This window comes from Egretta garzetta, unplaced genomic scaffold (genome assembly GCF_000687185.1).
Source record: "Egretta garzetta isolate BGI_Z169 unplaced genomic scaffold, ASM68718v1 scaffold787, whole genome shotgun sequence".
NCBI classification, from domain to species: domain Eukaryota; kingdom Metazoa; phylum Chordata; class Aves; order Pelecaniformes; family Ardeidae; genus Egretta; species Egretta garzetta.
Window position 1 is genome coordinate 814406 of NW_009260266.1, and position 18629 is coordinate 833034.

The following is an 18629-nucleotide window of genomic DNA, read 5'->3' on the forward strand; positions in this document are numbered from 1 at the left end:
TGACTTTGCACCTCCCTGGGTGTCCTGTTCATTAGCAGCTTGTCAGCTTGCAGAGTTGCCTCTAAAGCACCATGAGATGAAGAATTCACGTACACAACGCCCCTTCTGCAGCTCACATTCTACTTGTTACTTCTCTAAACACAACATCATTTACATATGTGAATTTAGTCCTGGTGAACATTTATGGAGAGTAAAGATGACTCTTTTTTATTGGGGTAATTGTATTCCACTTTTCTGTGTCACGGTAATCTCTCCGAGTAAAGGGGGTTGGGTTTGAAGGAGCTGTTAGGAAGAGCAAACAGGAAACTAAACAATGGTCAGAGATGAGAGATCTCAGTAAACAACTTCAAGGGAACAATGGTTGGACTACTGAAGTGATGCGTTTGGCAGTCACTTGCCAAAAGTTACAAAGTTCTCATAGTTAGAGCTTAGAGATGAAAAGGATAATAAACTATGTAAAATCCTTTCTAGAGGAAGGGTGGGAGTGAGCGGCCAGCGGCTGCTGATGGAGAGATGCTCAGGAGCAGAAGGCAGGACGTCAGTCAGACTTTGTTGCCCTGACAGGGAGCAGAGCAAAGTCATACAACTTGCAATAAAAGTATATCATTTGATAAAGCCAGGCATGTAAAGATTCAACCCGTGGGTGAGCACAGAACTATGTTTCTATATGTTTCATTTTGGTATGCTTTAAACAGTAATTTGTTGCAGACTTGTGGGAAGAAGTTTCTTACAGGAGTGAAATACAGATTAAAATGTCTGGACAATTGTTCTGTAATACCGGGACCTAATAAAGGAGTGTTTAAACTCGTTCTTGAGAAAGAAGAAGGCAGTAAAGCAGATTTTAAGGGCTCTGAGACACAGAGCCTTTCAGGTTCCAAGGGCGTCCCTCTTAATAAGGCTGTTGCCTTATTAAGGTTAAAGTGTTCTGTTCTCCAGATGGGAGGTACATTTCCGTAACCGCCTTGGGCCTGCGTGTTAATAAGGCTGACAGCTGTTGCACTGCTTACGACAGAATAATTACATGTAAAAGAACAAGGTATAATTTTGAATAATGTTTTGGGCGTACAGACACTTTCCCAATGGGAACATGACAGAGATCATGTACTAGCCACCAGATACCAACAGCTTTCAGTCGCTGCTAGTCTAAGCCAGATCCAGATCAGTGAGAGAGAAAAAAGAAAGAAGTGTATTACATTACCAACTATATGAGCATTATGTAATTTATGTACTTTGTACTGTTCACTTCTGCTTTTTGGCAGCACTTTAATTCAGAGCAAGCCCACACCTTTGGTTTTGGGAAGGTGCTGACTAGTTTTCTGGTACATTATAAAGTCAGCAGTGAGAAGACACGTTCTGAGCTGATGCCTAAACAGAGGAAGAACTGAAGCTATTTAATCAGTGAATTGTCAGGTTTTTTTCTGTGTGTCAGCTTTGTGGCTAAAATACTACGAATCGAGCCCTGAATAGTAACCCGACCAGTGAATTTAAGATGAAAGTAACACCGAGGAAGGATACTCAGATGATGTAAATCAAAGAATCTCTACTCTACTTGAATTCAGCTCTTCAAATGTAGTTTTTACTAGAGTGCCAGTGGGGTAATACTGTATTACGTTTATACTGAGCTACCTGAGTCACAGACTAGGCAAGCGTTTACCAAGATTAACAGATTTAAATGACCCTTACTTGAACCAAGGAGAAGAAAGAGAAGCTGAGTTGGAGGGCTGCATTCCAGCCCTCATTTCCATGACTTGGTAATTCTGAGAGCTATGGTATTCACTAGTGTGAGCACCATAAACCAGTGGAAGATCTAAGTTTTTTTTGCTGTTTATCCGGTGACACTGACCTGGTGACACAGATGTGCCTGGTACAGCTCTGAAATGCTGGAAGGTTGGTAAAGATGGAGAGACCTCGCTGAGCCTGTGGAGAGACTTCTGTTAAACACCTCAGAACTAGGACTAAGAGTCAAAGTTTTTCCTGTTGCTCAATGGGTAGGCTTAAACGTCACGTAAGAAAATGTGAAGTGCATTTCTCCTTCGTATCAGCCAAGTTTAGATTAATTTCACTCCATTTGCCCAGTCAAAAACCAACAGGACACAGCATCCATTTCTATAGATTTCCACAGATACACTATATTTGTCTTCATTGCAACTACCGACCTTGGCTGATGAAGAAATAATTAATCCAGGAAACACTTCTGTAAATTTTGCAGTTGTAATGCAAAGTGTACGGAATGAATATTACTATTACAGTAATGAGGGTAATAATGCATGACTGATTTTAACTCGACTGTTAACAGATTTTATTTTTTTTGAGACCATACAGGTTTTTTGAAATCTTTGAACTCTGATCTATCCTTCATTTCCATGCTATCTAATAAAGTAGATATTGATTGTAAAAAGCAATAATTAGACATAAGGATACTAAAGCTAATTCCATTGATTAGTGGAAAAAAGCAATATAAATGCTCTCTGGTTCCTGTTGTCATTTAGCAGGCTAGTAGATTATTAGAATTATTTTATTTAACATTGCCTGGTAAAATTCTACCTAAATACTACAATATGTCTTGATGCACAAGTCCTCCTGATTTTTCTTCCCAACTAATGGAAGCTAATGGTACCTGCTTTGGAACTGGATTTTTTCTGTCTTGGACTTTGTCATTATTTTAACCTATCTTAAATGTGCTTAAAGCACTATTGTTATGATCTGTTGAAGTTTGCACTTGATTTGCACAAATTTAAACATTGCCAGAAAGAACAATGGCCAATAAAACCCTTTATGTAGATAAAACGCTGATGAAGCTTGGGTAGATGGCAGTAAGTGCAGCACCATAAATCCATCCAGTTGTGATTTCTGGTGCTACAGCACAGCTGATTTTGCTGTATCGCATCTAGATGTTTGCATGGCAACTCTCTCCTTACAAAAACAGAATCAGTGTAGGGTGAGCATGTTAGTACATCAAATATTGTCACTGCTACCTTGCAGCTTTATAGCTTCATTAATAGTGCTAGAGACAAGACCAATGAGTCAAGCCATTCAGTGTTTCCTCTCACAGGTCTTTTAAAAAGTAAAATTCTTAGTTTAAAGAGGAATTTTATTTTTATTTTACTTTTATTTTAAATTACAAAATGTAAATGACACTGTAGGTGGTATTTGTAGATAATGTGAAAATACTGCTTCCCTATTGCATCTTTAGCTGCTTACGTAAATCACAGTTGCAGTGGGAACTGCTGGGAAGAGGGAAGTGCAGGTGCCTACAACAGACAGCTTCAGTGAACACAGACAAGCTATGAAAATGCATGTTAATCACTCAGTGCACGCTTTTTTCCCATAAGAAGAATTAGCAGTTAGGGAATTTGAATATGGATATACAAAGTCTGTATTTTGAATACTAAAGCCGTAAGTTAAATACAAGAGAATAAGGTTATCTAATTAATGAAATGGTCAGAAATCGCAGGCAGGAGTGGTATAAGGTACTGCTTCTTTGTGCACAAATGATTAGTCTGTGGTTTTCGTGAACAGACTTTGTTAACCTTTTTGTTTTATTTGGGCAAATATCGTTTTCTTTTAACAGTCTATCAGTTGGTCAGTATTTATGTCACAGAAGGCCAATTTTATTCTAAACAGTGCATTGCTCTCCCTTTTCTCCCATCTCTCTTACTATTTCAGTGTACACTACAGACAGGCATTTTGTTTGTTTTTTATTTTAGCAGGGAATGCACCAACCTAGGCTTTCTTTGATTACAAAGGATCCACCACATGGCTCTAGTAGATCCTGTAATCGGTGTACAGTGATCTCACGCACTGCGGCTCCGTGTCTGTTCTTGCATGCCACAGTCTGGTCCTGGTGAAAATTTCCATCTGTAGCCTAAGGTAGAGCAAAGGTAAAGTGAAGGCAGAGCCTGTGCAAGCAAATCACTCAATCACAGAGACATTTCATTTTTCCTGTTTGTTGCAGAAGGATCATTATGTTTAATTGGGTTTTGTTGTGTTGTTTTGGTTTGGTTTTTTAGTCACAGAATTAAATTCTGCTGATATTTGGGCAGTGAATTTTTACCATCTGATCATGTCTGGGGAAAGTAAAAAAGCACAGCTTGTAAAAATAATCCGATAGTTGTCACTAATGGAAATTCACTGTACGTAGAACTTAACAATGCCTTGCTCTTTGTAGCATAACATTTTGCTCTGGGAAACTCAATGGCTGGCTCTTCGCTATTAAAGAATAACATGCAAGATCTTAAAATAGCATAGGCTTTCTTTTTGTTAAAGGGCCGTGATATTTATTAGCAAGAATAACATTCTTAAGAGTAATGAAGGTGTGGAGTAAAGATTTTGAGGAAGAACTTTATTGCAAGATGACAAAGTATGGGTATTATTGGGCATGTTTTTGTCTCAGTGATGCTGATAAGAGACATCAGAGCTACAGCTCTAATTCTTTGTCACTCGAGACAAATATGTTATCAATGTGTTTCTTGCTTCTCAAAGATAAAAGTGTTGGAAATGCATGCCTCAGAATGACCATGCGCCAAATGAAAACAAGAAATAGTTCTGTATTCCATATACTTATAAATCAACACCAGTATCATTTGACACATTAATAGCTTGAGCACGCTTAAACCAGCCAGCTAATAGCAGATATTATTTGATATGCAACCTATATAAATTGCAGTGCCATCATTTAAAGTTAGGAAATCCTTTCCTGACAGCAAATTCTAATTCTGCAGCCCTGCAAGTGACCAAGTATGCAGTATTGGGTCGTGCATCATGCTTCATCCTCAGTGTGTATTTCTGAAGTGTTGGTTGTGAAACATTTGACTAAAGTAAAATAAATTTTAGGTATGGCCAGCTAAGAAGAAAAGCCATTTCTAGTTTTGTTCTTTTTACGATGTTTTTTTCCCCTATTTCTGTCTCCTGTCTTAGTAACATGAAACTAGGTTGTAACAAACTTCAGTATAGCACATGTAAATTAAATGTAAATTCACTATTTAAGGAAACTGTCATGAAACACCGATTTCAGCTGAAATGGATTCAGCTGTACCCTGGCTTAGCCTCACTGCGCTACAGGATACCATTCTGTAAATTGTCTAAAGGATTGCTAGGTATCGCTGCAAAATAGTCAAAATTAAAGCTAGGGTCACTTTTAGGGATGATTTTATTAGCACCCAGACTTTTTCTGTATGACAGTGTTGAGTATGTGTTTGTCTCCTGTATAATCTGCAATGGAAAATCTTGATTTTGTGAAACTTTCCCCTCTAATAAGCCTCAGAAAATACAGACAAACAAGTGGCGAGGTTAGCCTAAAATTCCTGTCTGTGTGAAGAGCTCTCTTTTGTTGAACATAACTACAAACAGTATGTCCCAAGCGCATATGGCTATTGCAGAGCATAAGGCAAGGCCAATACTGACAGAGAGTGTGAACGAGTAATGTGGTTGTGCCTCTACTTTTTGATTTCTCTTAAGTGAACTACTGAAGTTAATAAATCTAGCATTTGAAATAGATGTGACTTTAAAAAAAACCCTAATCCAGTAAATATTATTGATAGTGTATTATGGTCTTGGAGGCACAGCTACTTTGACATAATTACATAAAAATACATTTCTCATTCAGAAAGTACAAAGCTAAATGAGATATTTTGTAAGAGATGGAATAATAGAGGAGTCGTGACATGGAGATGAAAAGGAGGAGGGAGCAAGGCTGCTGATAAATATGTAGCTGCTTTTGTGAGTTCCACTCTGCGGCAGACAGTAATATTCCCGTGCTGTTCCGTGAGCCAGATTTACTGCTCTCAGGGAGAGATTCAATCTTTTTCCACAGAAGAATTGCTCCCAATTATATGTGTCCACATAAATAGTTTCAGTCAGTGAACAGGTTGAAATTGGTCAATTCCTGTCATCTTTGCCCAAGTAAATCTCAAAAGCAAATTAATGGGCTTTGGGGCTAACTGAGGTCGGAACGTGACTTACAGAAAAGTTACACACTGAATGCAACTCCATAGATGGAAGTTCTGAGTAGGTGGGGTTTTTATTTTAGACCGAATTTTCCTTCAGAAAAATGGGAGTTAAAGTGGACCAGATGACACAACCTGCGAAAGGATGCTGTAATAATAAATTGGAGACTAGCTAGTGGTTCTGACGATGGCAATCTAAGGAGATTAGAATTTCAAGTTGGAGAGAAGGTTAGGAGGGGGGAAGAAGCAGCTTATTCTTGCAGTCTTTATTGCAGTTGCACCTCTAACTTTCACAAACTATGAAATCTAGCTTTAAACCATCCTACAAATGGTGGATGCCTGTGTGTTCTATTCACAGAAAGTGCTCGTCATCATACAAATTGCTCAGTACCTGCAAGTTGCAGAGCGAGACTACGTTTCAGGCATGAGAGAAAAAACAGAGAAAACCCAAAAGTTTCAGTGAAATAACAATATTTGAATTAAAAAAGGAGCATATATGTTGCATATATGCATATAAGCTTGGGGACTCTTCTAGCTGCATACTGTATTTTTTCCATTTTATTGAAGCTCAATGACAGTGAATGAAACAAAATAAAAATGAGAAAGGCAGAGATAAATTTGATTTAATTTCAAATTCTAATGTTCAAAGATATTTTTACCATGCCATTCATGTCATAGCCTGCCTGTCCCATTAAGGTGTCATCTTGTGACGTCCAGCTACTACAAACTCAAGATTTATGTTTGTTGGGATGCCTGTCGGCTTTGTTGGCAGGGAAGGGCAAATGGGGAGGCATAGGTATTAACTCAAAGATAGATTTAATAGAAGAGGAAATTTGATTTATAGTAGAAATTCTTATCTCAATAAATTACATTTACGCGTTATATATTGAACAATGTAGTCATTTTGGCTTAAGTTTGTAGATAGGCACAGGTGTCTGTTTACTTAGCACATGGGATAATAATCATGTTTGCTACCATATTACCTGCCTGTAATTAATTTAGGAGTGCTCTGCTTTTTTGGAGAAAAATCTTTCGGCTCTTACCCGTTTCATTTCTCTGCATTAGATGCATTTCTCAGTAATGATTGACTTTCTGGATCTAACATAACAAGTAAGAAAAACACAAAGATCTTCTCTCACCTAAAGCCTCACAAGCTTCCAGAAAAAAACACACCCATTGTCAAACTTGTTTGTTTATAGTATTGAATTTTCTATATAGGTTGCCTTATCACTTTCATCTCTAACAACTTGTCTTTATTTCTAAGTTGACCTGTTATTTAACTGTTTCCACAGGAAATTTTATGTCCTGGCTGTATTAGTGTTTAAACTGCGAATTAGCTGCCTTATTACAGCCTTCTGACCACAAACTCCTTGTATCGAGGCTGGTAAAAAAACCATTTTGCAGTAAAGACAGAGATGAACAACTTTCCAGCTGGTAATCCCTTGAATACCTTCTTTGCTCTTGATGACAGAAGGAAAACATCACAAGGGAGACTCATACATTATGGAACACAGCCAAGCCAAACAAGCACAGATTTGACCCTTGGAGTCCTAGTGGTGTAGATGAGTGAGGAGTTTGCCAGTGTGAATGTAATCAACAGATTCAGCTGAGTCTGGCTTTATACTATTTATATCCAAACCAGGCTAGCTGTGGTGATTGGCCATAAAAGTTAAATTTTGGATTAGCTACATCTGAATGAGGTTGAAGCCAGCAACTTAGCCTGAGGACAGAAGAAAAAGAAAAAAAATGGGAAAGGAGCTTGTAGAAAAGAGATAATAAATTTGATGTTGACTTACCATCATCTCACAACCTGCCTTTCTCTTCTGGCTTTGGCTACAAGGAAAACAGAAGTCACCAGCAAAGTATGTGCTAGGACATGTCATTGTAGGTCATAAGGAAAATGAAGGAAAGAAATTTAAATACACCAGCACTTATATTTCCGCAGTATCCTGTATGATCTTTCTTTCCTGAAGTACTAGAATCATCTGCCAGGGTTTTTTTGAAAATTTTCCCCAAAAAAACCTATCGACCACTGTGAAGATAACACAATTAAAACCTTTCTTCCGCTTTTTGTCTAAATAATGATGAGTTTTCATTCGTCTTAGAAAGTGAAAGTGTATAAATGTTTGTCTGTTGTAAAAAAGTTGTCGCAACCTCCCCACAAAAAAACCCAAAACCCACAGCAAAAAGGACACTTCGGCCTGAATGTTACTCTTTGTTTTTCATTTGATTGTGTATTTCAATCTCAGTTAATTACTTGGCTTCCAAATGTAAACCCTGTCCAGTTCTTTCCAACATAATACTTAATATTCTGCCTTTCTACATTATCTTCTTAAGGATACAGATTGTTCTCACCATTCATTTTCTGCACATTTGCAAATTCACTTGCACAGATTGGGAGCCTTATGCTTCTTTTCGTGGACTTTAATCTCTTCCTTTATTTCTCTAGTCTCTTTGATCACAATCACAATAAACCCATCCTCCCTACAGGTTTTAAGACAAACCCAGATTATGTGGCTAGGAGAGGCAATAAGAGAATTAGAACTAAGAAAGAAATCAGTCTTGTTCTGTAATGACTTCTTATTTTCTACTGCTGATAGAATGAGAAGATTAAACCTCTATCTGCAAATCTTGTGAGGACAATGCAAGAAGGGGAGAAGCATAAATGATTAGACAACAACTTCTGCCAGCAAAGGGAAATGAGAATGTCGTTCAACAAACTTGGAATGGAGGAAATGGTCAGAGATAGCCTATGCAGCAAATAAGGCGTAGTTGAAATGGTTAAAAAATTCTTCCTGGTTATGACAGATTGGCAAAGGCATCTGTCATCCCCACTTCTATCAAAGAATTCTAAAGAGAGAAAAAGAATTTAAAACTATATTACTTTGAGGTGCAATATGTGGATCAAGCCTGTGATAGAGCAGGGCATGTTTCTTCAGATGCTGGGTATTAGTCCCAATTTAGGTCCTTGCAAACATGCAGAGATACGCATGTGTTTAAATTTATTAGGCTTGTACTTAAACCATATACTGATTCAGAGCCACAGTTGACCTGGTAATGTCCATTTAAGAGAAATCTCCATTATTTTATTTAAAGCTTGGGGATTATGGTGAAATGCATCTTGTTCCAAAAATAGTTCGACTGATTTCATCAAGGGACTGCTCTGTATAACTGAATTTGTTTAGAAAAAATGAAGTGAGGAAGCTTATAAAAAGCAACCTATATTTTATATATAAAACATAACAGTTATGTTTTAAAATGTAGCACAATTCTAAGGAGGAGCACTACAGGGAAAGGACCTCTCAGCTCAAATTTGTTAAAATAATCAACATAATTTTAATGCAAAACATGGATTGGAGAAGGAAAATAAGCACACAAATAAAAACAGACTGGAGTTTCCCTTTGTTCTGTTCTTCTGCAGTTTCAGACATGTTAACATTTCATATCCAGTTCAGTAAGCATTCAGTATTGCCTGTTTTATTCCAGTACTGTTAACTACCAAGGCAAGTTAAAATTGTAGAGTCAAACTTCAGCTTTTCATTTATTTGAATTATGATTTCCTGAGCAGTGTTGTTCATTGTAGTCCATTGCTCACTTTGAATGCTTTACCTGGGCAGCCGCATTTCTTTCAGAAACAATAAAGTAGCATTCTTGTTACTGAATAGTTGCTGGAATTTTGTATTTTTAGCTGTTCCTCTAGGATGAAATTAAATTAAATTAACAGAGCATTCCCTACATTTATTTTAAAAAAAGAAAACAAAAATATTTATGCTTCCTGGAAACGTTAGCTATAGAACATTGTGCCCCAAAGGAAAAAACACATCATTAGCTTGTTACTGATCTTGACAGTGTATGCGCAACTTCCCTGAATTTTATGGCACTAATTCATGATAGCCTTTTAACTAGTCGCTATTTCCAAGTCCTAGAATCATGAGTAGAAATTTACTGCAGGCATAGCATGTCACGTCGGTCACTAAGATGCCTAAATAATTAAATTATGGACACAGGCACAGAAGCATACTGTGCTGCAGATGCAAATGACCTGCATTTTCAAAATATACCTCTCATTTGCCTTGCATAGAACAAGAGACTTGGTGTTCAAACACAGGTCCTAAAGGATTGAAATGAAAATAAGCTTTATGTCTGCACAAACGGATAGTGGAAGTTTCCAGCTTCCACCAAGGGCAGTTCAACCAGAATTTTGATTCTCGGTGTAATGACAGCTTAGCCTGCCCAGTTCACGCAACACATCTGCATTTCATTATTATTTCCCTAGGGTGAAAAAGTTAGAAACATCCAGCGTCCAGAAAGTCAGATCTTTAACATAGTGATGGAATCTAGTTCAAAGGTTAGAGAACACAGTAAAACCAATCCTAGGTGTTGACTTTATTACTTGTGACCAAAGTCTCCGGTCTAAAAAGTGCAAGGAAGAACAACGGTGTGAGCAGTAAGTGCTGAACATGATGTGTTATATTTAACAGTCCACTGTCTTTTATCTGACATAGCGGGTTGTTCCCCAGAAAGTCTGTGGCATCATTCATTCAAACTGTTGTTCGTCTTGCTTAGGAATGCCTTGCCTATATATGAGCTTGAGAACATCCATTTTTTGTAAGGGTGGTATGCTGTTACAGTGTTTAATTTCTTTAACTCTTGCAGATTTTTGACAGAGAAGCTAAAGATCTGGAGCGAGAAGTTTGCTTCATTGATATTGCCAGCGATGAAATTCCTGAGCGCTATTACAAAGAATCAGAGGTAAGAGACAACTTGATTGTGAAATGGTGAAGAAGGGAATGTAAGAGGCTGCAGGAAACCCTTGATAGGAATCAAAACAATTTTATCTTTGTATGAAAACTTGCTGGTCGGTAGTATTTAAAAAGCTTTTGGGTAGAGGGGAAGCTGGTAGTAACCTCTATCTAGATTGCCTGGCACTTTCTTTTGCATATGATTCCTCCAACCTTGTGAAATGCTTTCATGCCCTTATCAGAACATATCCCTTACCAGACCTTTGATATTCAGCTGAATTCATTTGAAGTAGAAAAGGACTTTTCCTTAAATCATGAGGCTCAGTTAAGTGTTTGCAGGTCTGAGCAGTTTTAAACATTACTGTTGTCCTTATTTGCATCCTGCCCCAACTAATAAGTCATGTGAAGTGTCTAAGCCCAGGCAAAGGACAGATGTGCTGCGGTGAGAATAGGGTTGATGCATAGTTGCTCAGAGACAACCATGACACAAGACAAAGAGGGACTGAAGCACACGATATACTGCGGTAAATCTGCCACAGAGCATCAATGGCAGCAGACACGTTCACTCTCTTAACATTCCCTTGAAAATTGCTCCCATGTATATTTGATAGTGCACATCTCTGAAGAGCATGTTTCTTTCAGGTCAGTGCAATTCACTGTTTTGAAATCAGCAACCACCGTGCAAATGAAGATGAGGTCTCAATATTTTAACCTCAGACTTGAAAAATGATGGTTCACAAGAAGTAGCTAGAGAGGAATGATCAGATCTGTGCTTGCATTTAATTTTGGAGATATGGTTTGCCTCTGGAGCCAAGTGTATATTCATAGCTGGCAGTGAGTATGGCAGCTGTTTGACTATACAAAACGAGACTACATAATCATTTTTAGGATAGAAAATGAAGAGTTGCCAACGAATATATTTCTGTACCATAGGAGACATGAGTTTCAGACTAAAAAAGTCAGGTACTTGTTATCTTCCATTTACAGATCTTATTTCAAATTTTATGTATGGATCATAAAACAAAATTGGGTCTACAGTAGAAAGAAAAGGAGTTTTATTAGTTTCCTTAGATAATGAAACCCGTTTGTTATGTACCAAAAATTATGTAACACCTCATGAAACAGCTTATTGGTCCCATCATCTTACCTGAGCTCCATGGTCTTCTGGTTCCATTTAGGAATGGCTGCTGCTATTGAACGGGTCAGCATTTGACTGTGTTTTAAAGAAATAATGTGAGATTTTCATCTCAGTGTGTGCACTTCCAGAAATTGTAAACATGAAGGTAACATCTAGCTTTTCAGTTTCCCCCCCCATTTTTAATAGCCAACTCTTACGCATAATTTCCATATGATTAACCTTATGATATAAAAAAACAGCCTCACGTTAAGTGAGGAAAGAATTTCAGAGTCTTTCTTTGTGTTGTTATTTCAAAGACAAATCTAGAGACCTGATTCCAAGCAAAATTTTATATGGTTTTAAACAACAAAAATAGCCCAGCATCTGTTGTTTTTTCTGTACTGATGGGTGATTTGTATGTTGGCTACCTAATTCTGTTTCAGAATTCATACAAAATAGTAAGGAACATCATAGCATTTAACTGTGCAAATACTGTAATTGATATTGAATTAGTAGTAGTTGAATTCAGTATCTTCCAAAGTTTACAAACTATGGGGGTTTTTATGCTACCATATGATGAATATGAAGCCAAATTCCCATTTCTGATGAGGCCTCTTACATAATTTAGGGACTATAAAAAGACTTTTAATGTTTGTAAATGTAATTTCCATTTGTATTCAATCAGAACAGCATAAAAAAGTAATTCTATGTAAATGAGAAACAGTCTGTGTTTTCCAAATAACAGTTTCAGAGATAACTAAAAACCATTTACTGTAAGCTTTTGAAAGGTATTTTAGTTACACTAATAACAACAATTTGTCTGCTTTTAGAGCATTTAATCTGAATTGATACTAAGTTTAAAGACTAAAAGTGAAGTACAATCCTCAGGATTTAAGAATTAGGTCCCACAGGATAAGTGTTCTGACTCCCATCCAGAAAGACCAATGAGAATGATTTTAACTTCAGGCCCATTAGTAATCTCTTCATTTCAATGGACCTTTCACATGCTCAGTGGTAAGGAAGTTCTGCATCAGGGTCAGCATACTTACTGCCTTCTAGAAACGAGCTTTAAAATTCTTTTATATCCTGAATAAAAGTGTGTCCCTCTTCAATTAAAAATATACTTCAGTTTTTAACTGCAGTTTTCATTAGTCAGCTGTATTACTGTATATTAGCGAAGTAGCTTAAATAATTTAAACCTTTCACACACTACTGAAACTGCTTGCTTTTTGTTAGTGCTTATGAGCCTGCTTGTAGAGGGTCATTTTGATGTGATCAGACAGCACTAATTACATAGTTGCTATTAAACTAGTACTTGTGATTTCAGTTATTTTTAGCTTTGAAGTGCTCAGTTATCCTTCATAAACTGTTTGGGTCAATACCATATATTTTTCAGAGTCCTCTGTATGAAAAGCCCCTTTCTACAATTCAGCTGCGACCTTTCTTTGAGTTAGTGCATCACATAACTCATTGATTATAACAGAATGAACCATAGCAGCTTTAGTGTTCTTTTTCTTGTTTATATAAATGGAAGATATGGTTGTATACGTATTACACCGATACCATCAGTAGAGGTAATAATATTGCAGGTACCACAGGAGGGTTCAGGAGATACCCAAGGGACCCATAGCATCAGGAGCACATTCTGGAGCACAGGTCTTATGAGGAGCAGCTGAGGGAACTGGGGGTGTTCAGCCTGGAGCAGAGGCTGAGGGAAGACCTCATGGCTCCCTACAACTGCCTGACAGGAGAGGGGAGCCAGGGGTGGGGATCAGACTCTGCTCCCAGGGACCAGGCGATGGGACAAGGGGAAACAGCCTCAAGTTGTGCCAGGGCGGGTTTAGGTTGGACATCTGGAAAAATTTCTTCCCTGAAAGGGTTGTCAAGCATTGGAACGGGAGTCCCCATCCCTGGAAGGATTTAAACGCTGGGCAGATGAGGTGCTTAGGGACAGGGTTTAGTGGTGGGATGGCAGGGTTAGGTTAATGGTTGGACTTGGTGATCTTAAAGGGCTTTTCCAACCTGAACAATTCTGTGATTCTACGATTCTGTGATCAGGCTCAGTACAAACAAGTGAAGCAACTGTTCTCTGCTTCCTAGCACATATGATCTGAAAAATTGTTTTTCAATTGCCCTGACATGAATCTTATAAACAGATGTATATTCTTCCTTCCATTGTGACTTACATAATAATAATTCACACATAAAAACTAAAATGTCTAAAATATCGTCATATGTATAATACCCCATTTGAATTACATAGCTCATTTTGAATTGTGCTGGTACTGATAAGAGAGGACAAATGTTCCGTGAAGATGTCATGACAGTTGAAGGGAAAATGATTGAATTCAACTTTGTGCACATCTGCTTTTTCTCTCCTTCTAAATATTAACTGAAATTGAAAAGTAAAGAATATAGTTAGCTGGAGGTTTAAGGAGAGCTATTTTTTCCTTGAGGAACACTTTAAAGGAACTTCTGCCAATAATAGAGTGATCTCTTGACCAGAATCATCCAAGTGATTTGAATTCCCTTAAGAATGGAGGGCTTATCTGTCAGTGTATCCACAAAAGGACTTAAATCACCAAGTATATAGTGAATCAGAAGACAGTTTTGTTAGCTATTACAAACATATACACAGAGTCCAATTCTGTCTTCTGTGGAGGTACACTGACTTCTGCTGTCAAAAGAGTTGCCCTTGTAGAAGACTGGAGGAGGTATAACTGCAGCAATTCCAGGTATCCCAAAGCACATGACTTAATTTTAACCTAATGATCATCTACAAACTTCACTCTGAAGGAGCCACCAGAATACTTAGCAGTGCCGCCACATCTCAAATAAAGCTTTTTTTTTACAAGCATGGACCTAAGAATCCTTAAACCTTTAAGAAGTTTAAATGTTAGGTTCCAAATCGAGAAAGCTTGAATCTAGATCCAAGCTAACAGGTTTGCCTGTTTTTCTGTAGGGAGTCACATATGTTTCCAAATCTGAATGTACATATTACACTGAATACAGAATTTTGTATTTCTGTATGAAGAACGTACAAGCCTACAGGTAAGAGTAGTTGCACATTTTGTAAAGTCATTTCCTTGTGACTTTACCATCAATGAATATGTATCACCAGCCATCGTGTATTCCCCATATAGACATACATATTTATCTGAATTATAGAAAAGAATAAAACCAAGCTATGCTGAAGAGTGAGGCCCTCAAGTGACTCATGCACTGAAATGAGACATTTACTGTAGATATGAGCTACTGAGCAAAATGTCCTTTGCCACCATGTTCAAGTTCTCAAAATGAATAGTGGTTCCTTTCCTGTTTATAACAGAGCAGTTGAGAGTTGGACAAATGGAATAAACTTTTTAAGTTACCTCCAAACAGAAAGATTCCATCCAGCTGCTGCAGCGCTCCTCAGTTGCTGTCTTTTTTGCCTTTCACAGCTGCGCTGTAATAGGTCCAGCTCACTACTGTCCAGGTGCTGTTGGAATAACAAAGCCTCTGTCACGTTACAGAGCCAGCAAATGATGGTAGTTGAAATAATACAGCTGCCTCGGCCCCCGCAGTGAATGTGTGCAACATGTCAGGACAGAAGTTCAGTGCAGGGCATAGCAAAACCAGATGAATATCTCCTTTTCCTTACTAACTTCAGCTGTGAGCTTACATAAGGGCTGGCTGCATTATCATATTTTAACACCTTAGATCTGTCCCAATATTTACAATTCTGAAGTATTTAGCTGGCTCTTCCAGAAAATACATTTTAATGGAAATGCAAAAAGAGGAAAAAAAAGTCTTTAAAAAACTGACTCCACATAGATCTCTATAGTAGCGTCTTTACATCAACAAGTCTTTTTAGAGCCCTAGCAGTATACGGTGAAATCCAAAACCTAGCAACTGGTCAAATGCCAGATCACATGTATTAAAACCACGAAGGATTGGTTCTGAAATTCAAGATCAAACAAAATGGTCTTCAGCTTAAAGGGAAAAAAAAAAAAAAGTGACTGCACTTCAAAAGCACCGTGGTGGAATATGTTGCAATGGGAATCTGAAAAAAACAAATCCATGCTCGAAAAAGAAGGAAGAATCCTTAGTGCTGTCACACTTGAGTAGCATCCAGTAAGAGAATAGGATGTACGGCATAACAAATGCACTTTCACCTCTGGAGAGCATGTTCAGCCGGGGGATCTCTCCCCGTGCTAAAATGGCCATACAAGCAGCAATAATGTTCGAGGCAGATCGGTGACAAGGCTAACAAGGTTTTCCGTGCAGGCTTCCAGCATACAGGCAAAGGAGGTGGAGTTAGCTGCAGAATAGTATGGGATCTTCAAATTGTGCCTGATACCATGGCAAAGCTAAGGGAAAGCACGCCCATTCAGATTGGGAACTTTTCTGTAAACAACAAATGTATTTCATTATTGAACTTGAAGTAAAAAATAGCATTTCAGAATTAAATCTGAAAAGGCATTGCAACAACCCAGGGCCGTATTGTCAACGTGTTGGTGTTTGCCTCCTGGAAAGGGGGTTGCAGTTCCACACCTGAAGCCCATGACGTCTGCAGTCCATGAGGAAGGTTAAATAAATAAATACTAAACACAAAATAATGGAATCTCCAGCAACAGGCACGATAAGCCAGGATCTGCCCGACGTGGCCTAACTAAGAAACACTGTGAGAGTGCAATGTTTGAAACCCCATCCATTGCGCTGTGGCTTTTATTTTATTTTATTGTAATTTTACATTTTATTCTCAAATAAGCCCAGCTCATGGGTAATGATGTTTCTGCTATGTTAGCAGAAGTGCTATTTTTAAATCACTCTGCACCTGGCAATAATGTATTGCAAATACAGGGTAGGTTTTGCTCCTCTGTAGCAAAAGGATTTGCCAGATGGGCTTTCCTAATAAATTGTGTCTGATAAAAGGACGAGAGGGTTATTTAAACAAAAAGATTTTAGCTATGCCATTACATTTAAAACAGATTGAGGATTTTGCCAGTAGATAAATTAAGGGGAGAGTAGAGAATAGACACAGTATTCTTTGGATGATGGCTTCTCTAGAAAGGAAGGCATGGGTAGCTAAAAGCAAAAATATGGCACACACAAAATTAATCATCTAAATAATAACATTAAAATGGGTCAGACCAAATAGCAGCTTGCCCAGTTTCCAGTCACTGACAGAAGTGTTTCAAACTCATCTGTGCCACAGTTCCTGCCTAGAACTGCTTTGCTCTACCCTGGTGGCTCTGGTATAGGTTTTGCAAAACGCCATACCTTTCACGGGAGGAGTAAAGAGCGGCCGTGATCCAGGGGGGCAGGTGCCCTGCGCTTCTTCCTGGCACCTGCAGAGACATGAGCATGGCACATGAGTCTAATTTGTTCTATCTGACTAACCTAACCAGTGAGCTACAGCATCGGAGTCAAGAGGAGAAACAGTGCTGTGTACCAATATAATTTCTACCTGCATTTAATAGAAAATCATCACCCCTGATTCATTTTAATTTTTTTAGAAGGACCTTAGACGCCTAATTGCAGAAAGGATTCCAGGCTGTGAATCTTCATGTGGCAATTTGAAGCCGTGAGTTAAGCACGTAAAATCATTCTGATTTGTGGCTTTCATGTCAAAGTTGTCATTGATTTCAGTGGCAAAAGATTCTCAGTCCTGGTCATGCCAAAGGTCCTTCTGGCATGGTATGTTCCTGGTGGCGGTGGCCAATAGCAGAGGCCTAGGAAAGGTGTAAATATATGCAAAATACAGAGATTCTTCCCCTAAATACTTTCTCGCATGAGCCATAGCACAAGAAATTGCTGAGCCAGAATTTGTATCTTCTCTAAAACAGTCCAAGGCTTTTTTAAACACCTGATTTTTTAGCATCCAGGTAAAAAGCCCAGTGATGTTCGTTTTACTTATGATAACGACTCACCTCTGCCTGTAAAACACTCATGCCCTTTGAATTGATGGCCCAGAAGTTAAACTCTCAAGTTCACTTTGCTTAATGTTGCTGTCATCTCGCTACTCAGCTTAAACACAATCTTTACGTGCAGCTCCCAGTGAATTGAGCTCTAGCTCGCCTGAACAAGCACTCAGTAAAATCTTTAATTCCTTGATCTTTTATACAGCAGTCTGGAAATCTACTCTGAATTCTTTCTTCTTCCTGGCTTCCATTCATCAGTCAGCAGTTTTATAGTAGCAATATGCTAATGCTTTCAGAAAGGCAGGAATTTCCATAAAAGCTATTAGATATAAGTTGCCCATATTGTCCATCATTGCCTGGCTCTTTGCTTGAAACTGTCCAGCCAATTTGTGACTAAACATCATGTCCTTCAAGAAAAATGGACATGATTAAAGGAAGGTGCCATCTCTGGGCGCTGTTAAAGGAATTTGCAAGTAGGAGTGATGTCATGGATGCATTGCATTGCAGTAGATAGATTATTTGTGGGCCACCGATTTAAGAAAGATTTCCACTATGAATCCTCTTGTCTGCTGGGTTAACGTCACAAAAAACAAAGCAAAGCAAAACACTGCTTTCACAGCATCTGGAGGGTTCTTGTAGTTTGAATGAGACACAAGTTTTATGCATGACTGAGCAGTCATGCAGGGTAGCTGTTCATAATTTAATTTTTATTTATAAATTCTGAATACTTGATACTGACTCAAATTAAATCCCTTCGGACTGCACTGAAGTTATTCCATTATAGGCCTGTTATTGCTGAAAGGGTATAAAGTATCTCTGCATAACACTCAGTATTTTCAAAGTGTGTATCTGAAATGCTTAATCAAGGCAATGGTTCCACCACACTAGCACCATATGTGCATGTGAGAAACAGCAGACCTTT

General features: G+C 38.2%; 1 protein-coding gene across 3 annotated transcripts in view; it reads left to right on the forward strand.

Annotated features, from left to right (window-relative positions):
- PITPNC1 (phosphatidylinositol transfer protein cytoplasmic 1) overlaps window positions 1-18629 on the forward strand; it is an 86288-nt gene that overhangs the window by 58368 nt on the left and 9291 nt on the right. For all 3 annotated transcript variants that reach the window (XM_035897711.1, XM_035897712.1, XM_035897713.1), the window contains one exon: window positions 10602-10697. In XM_035897711.1, coding sequence (XP_035753604.1) covers window positions 10602-10697 — 96 coding nt within the window. The remainder of the gene's footprint in view (window positions 1-10601; window positions 10698-18629) is intronic.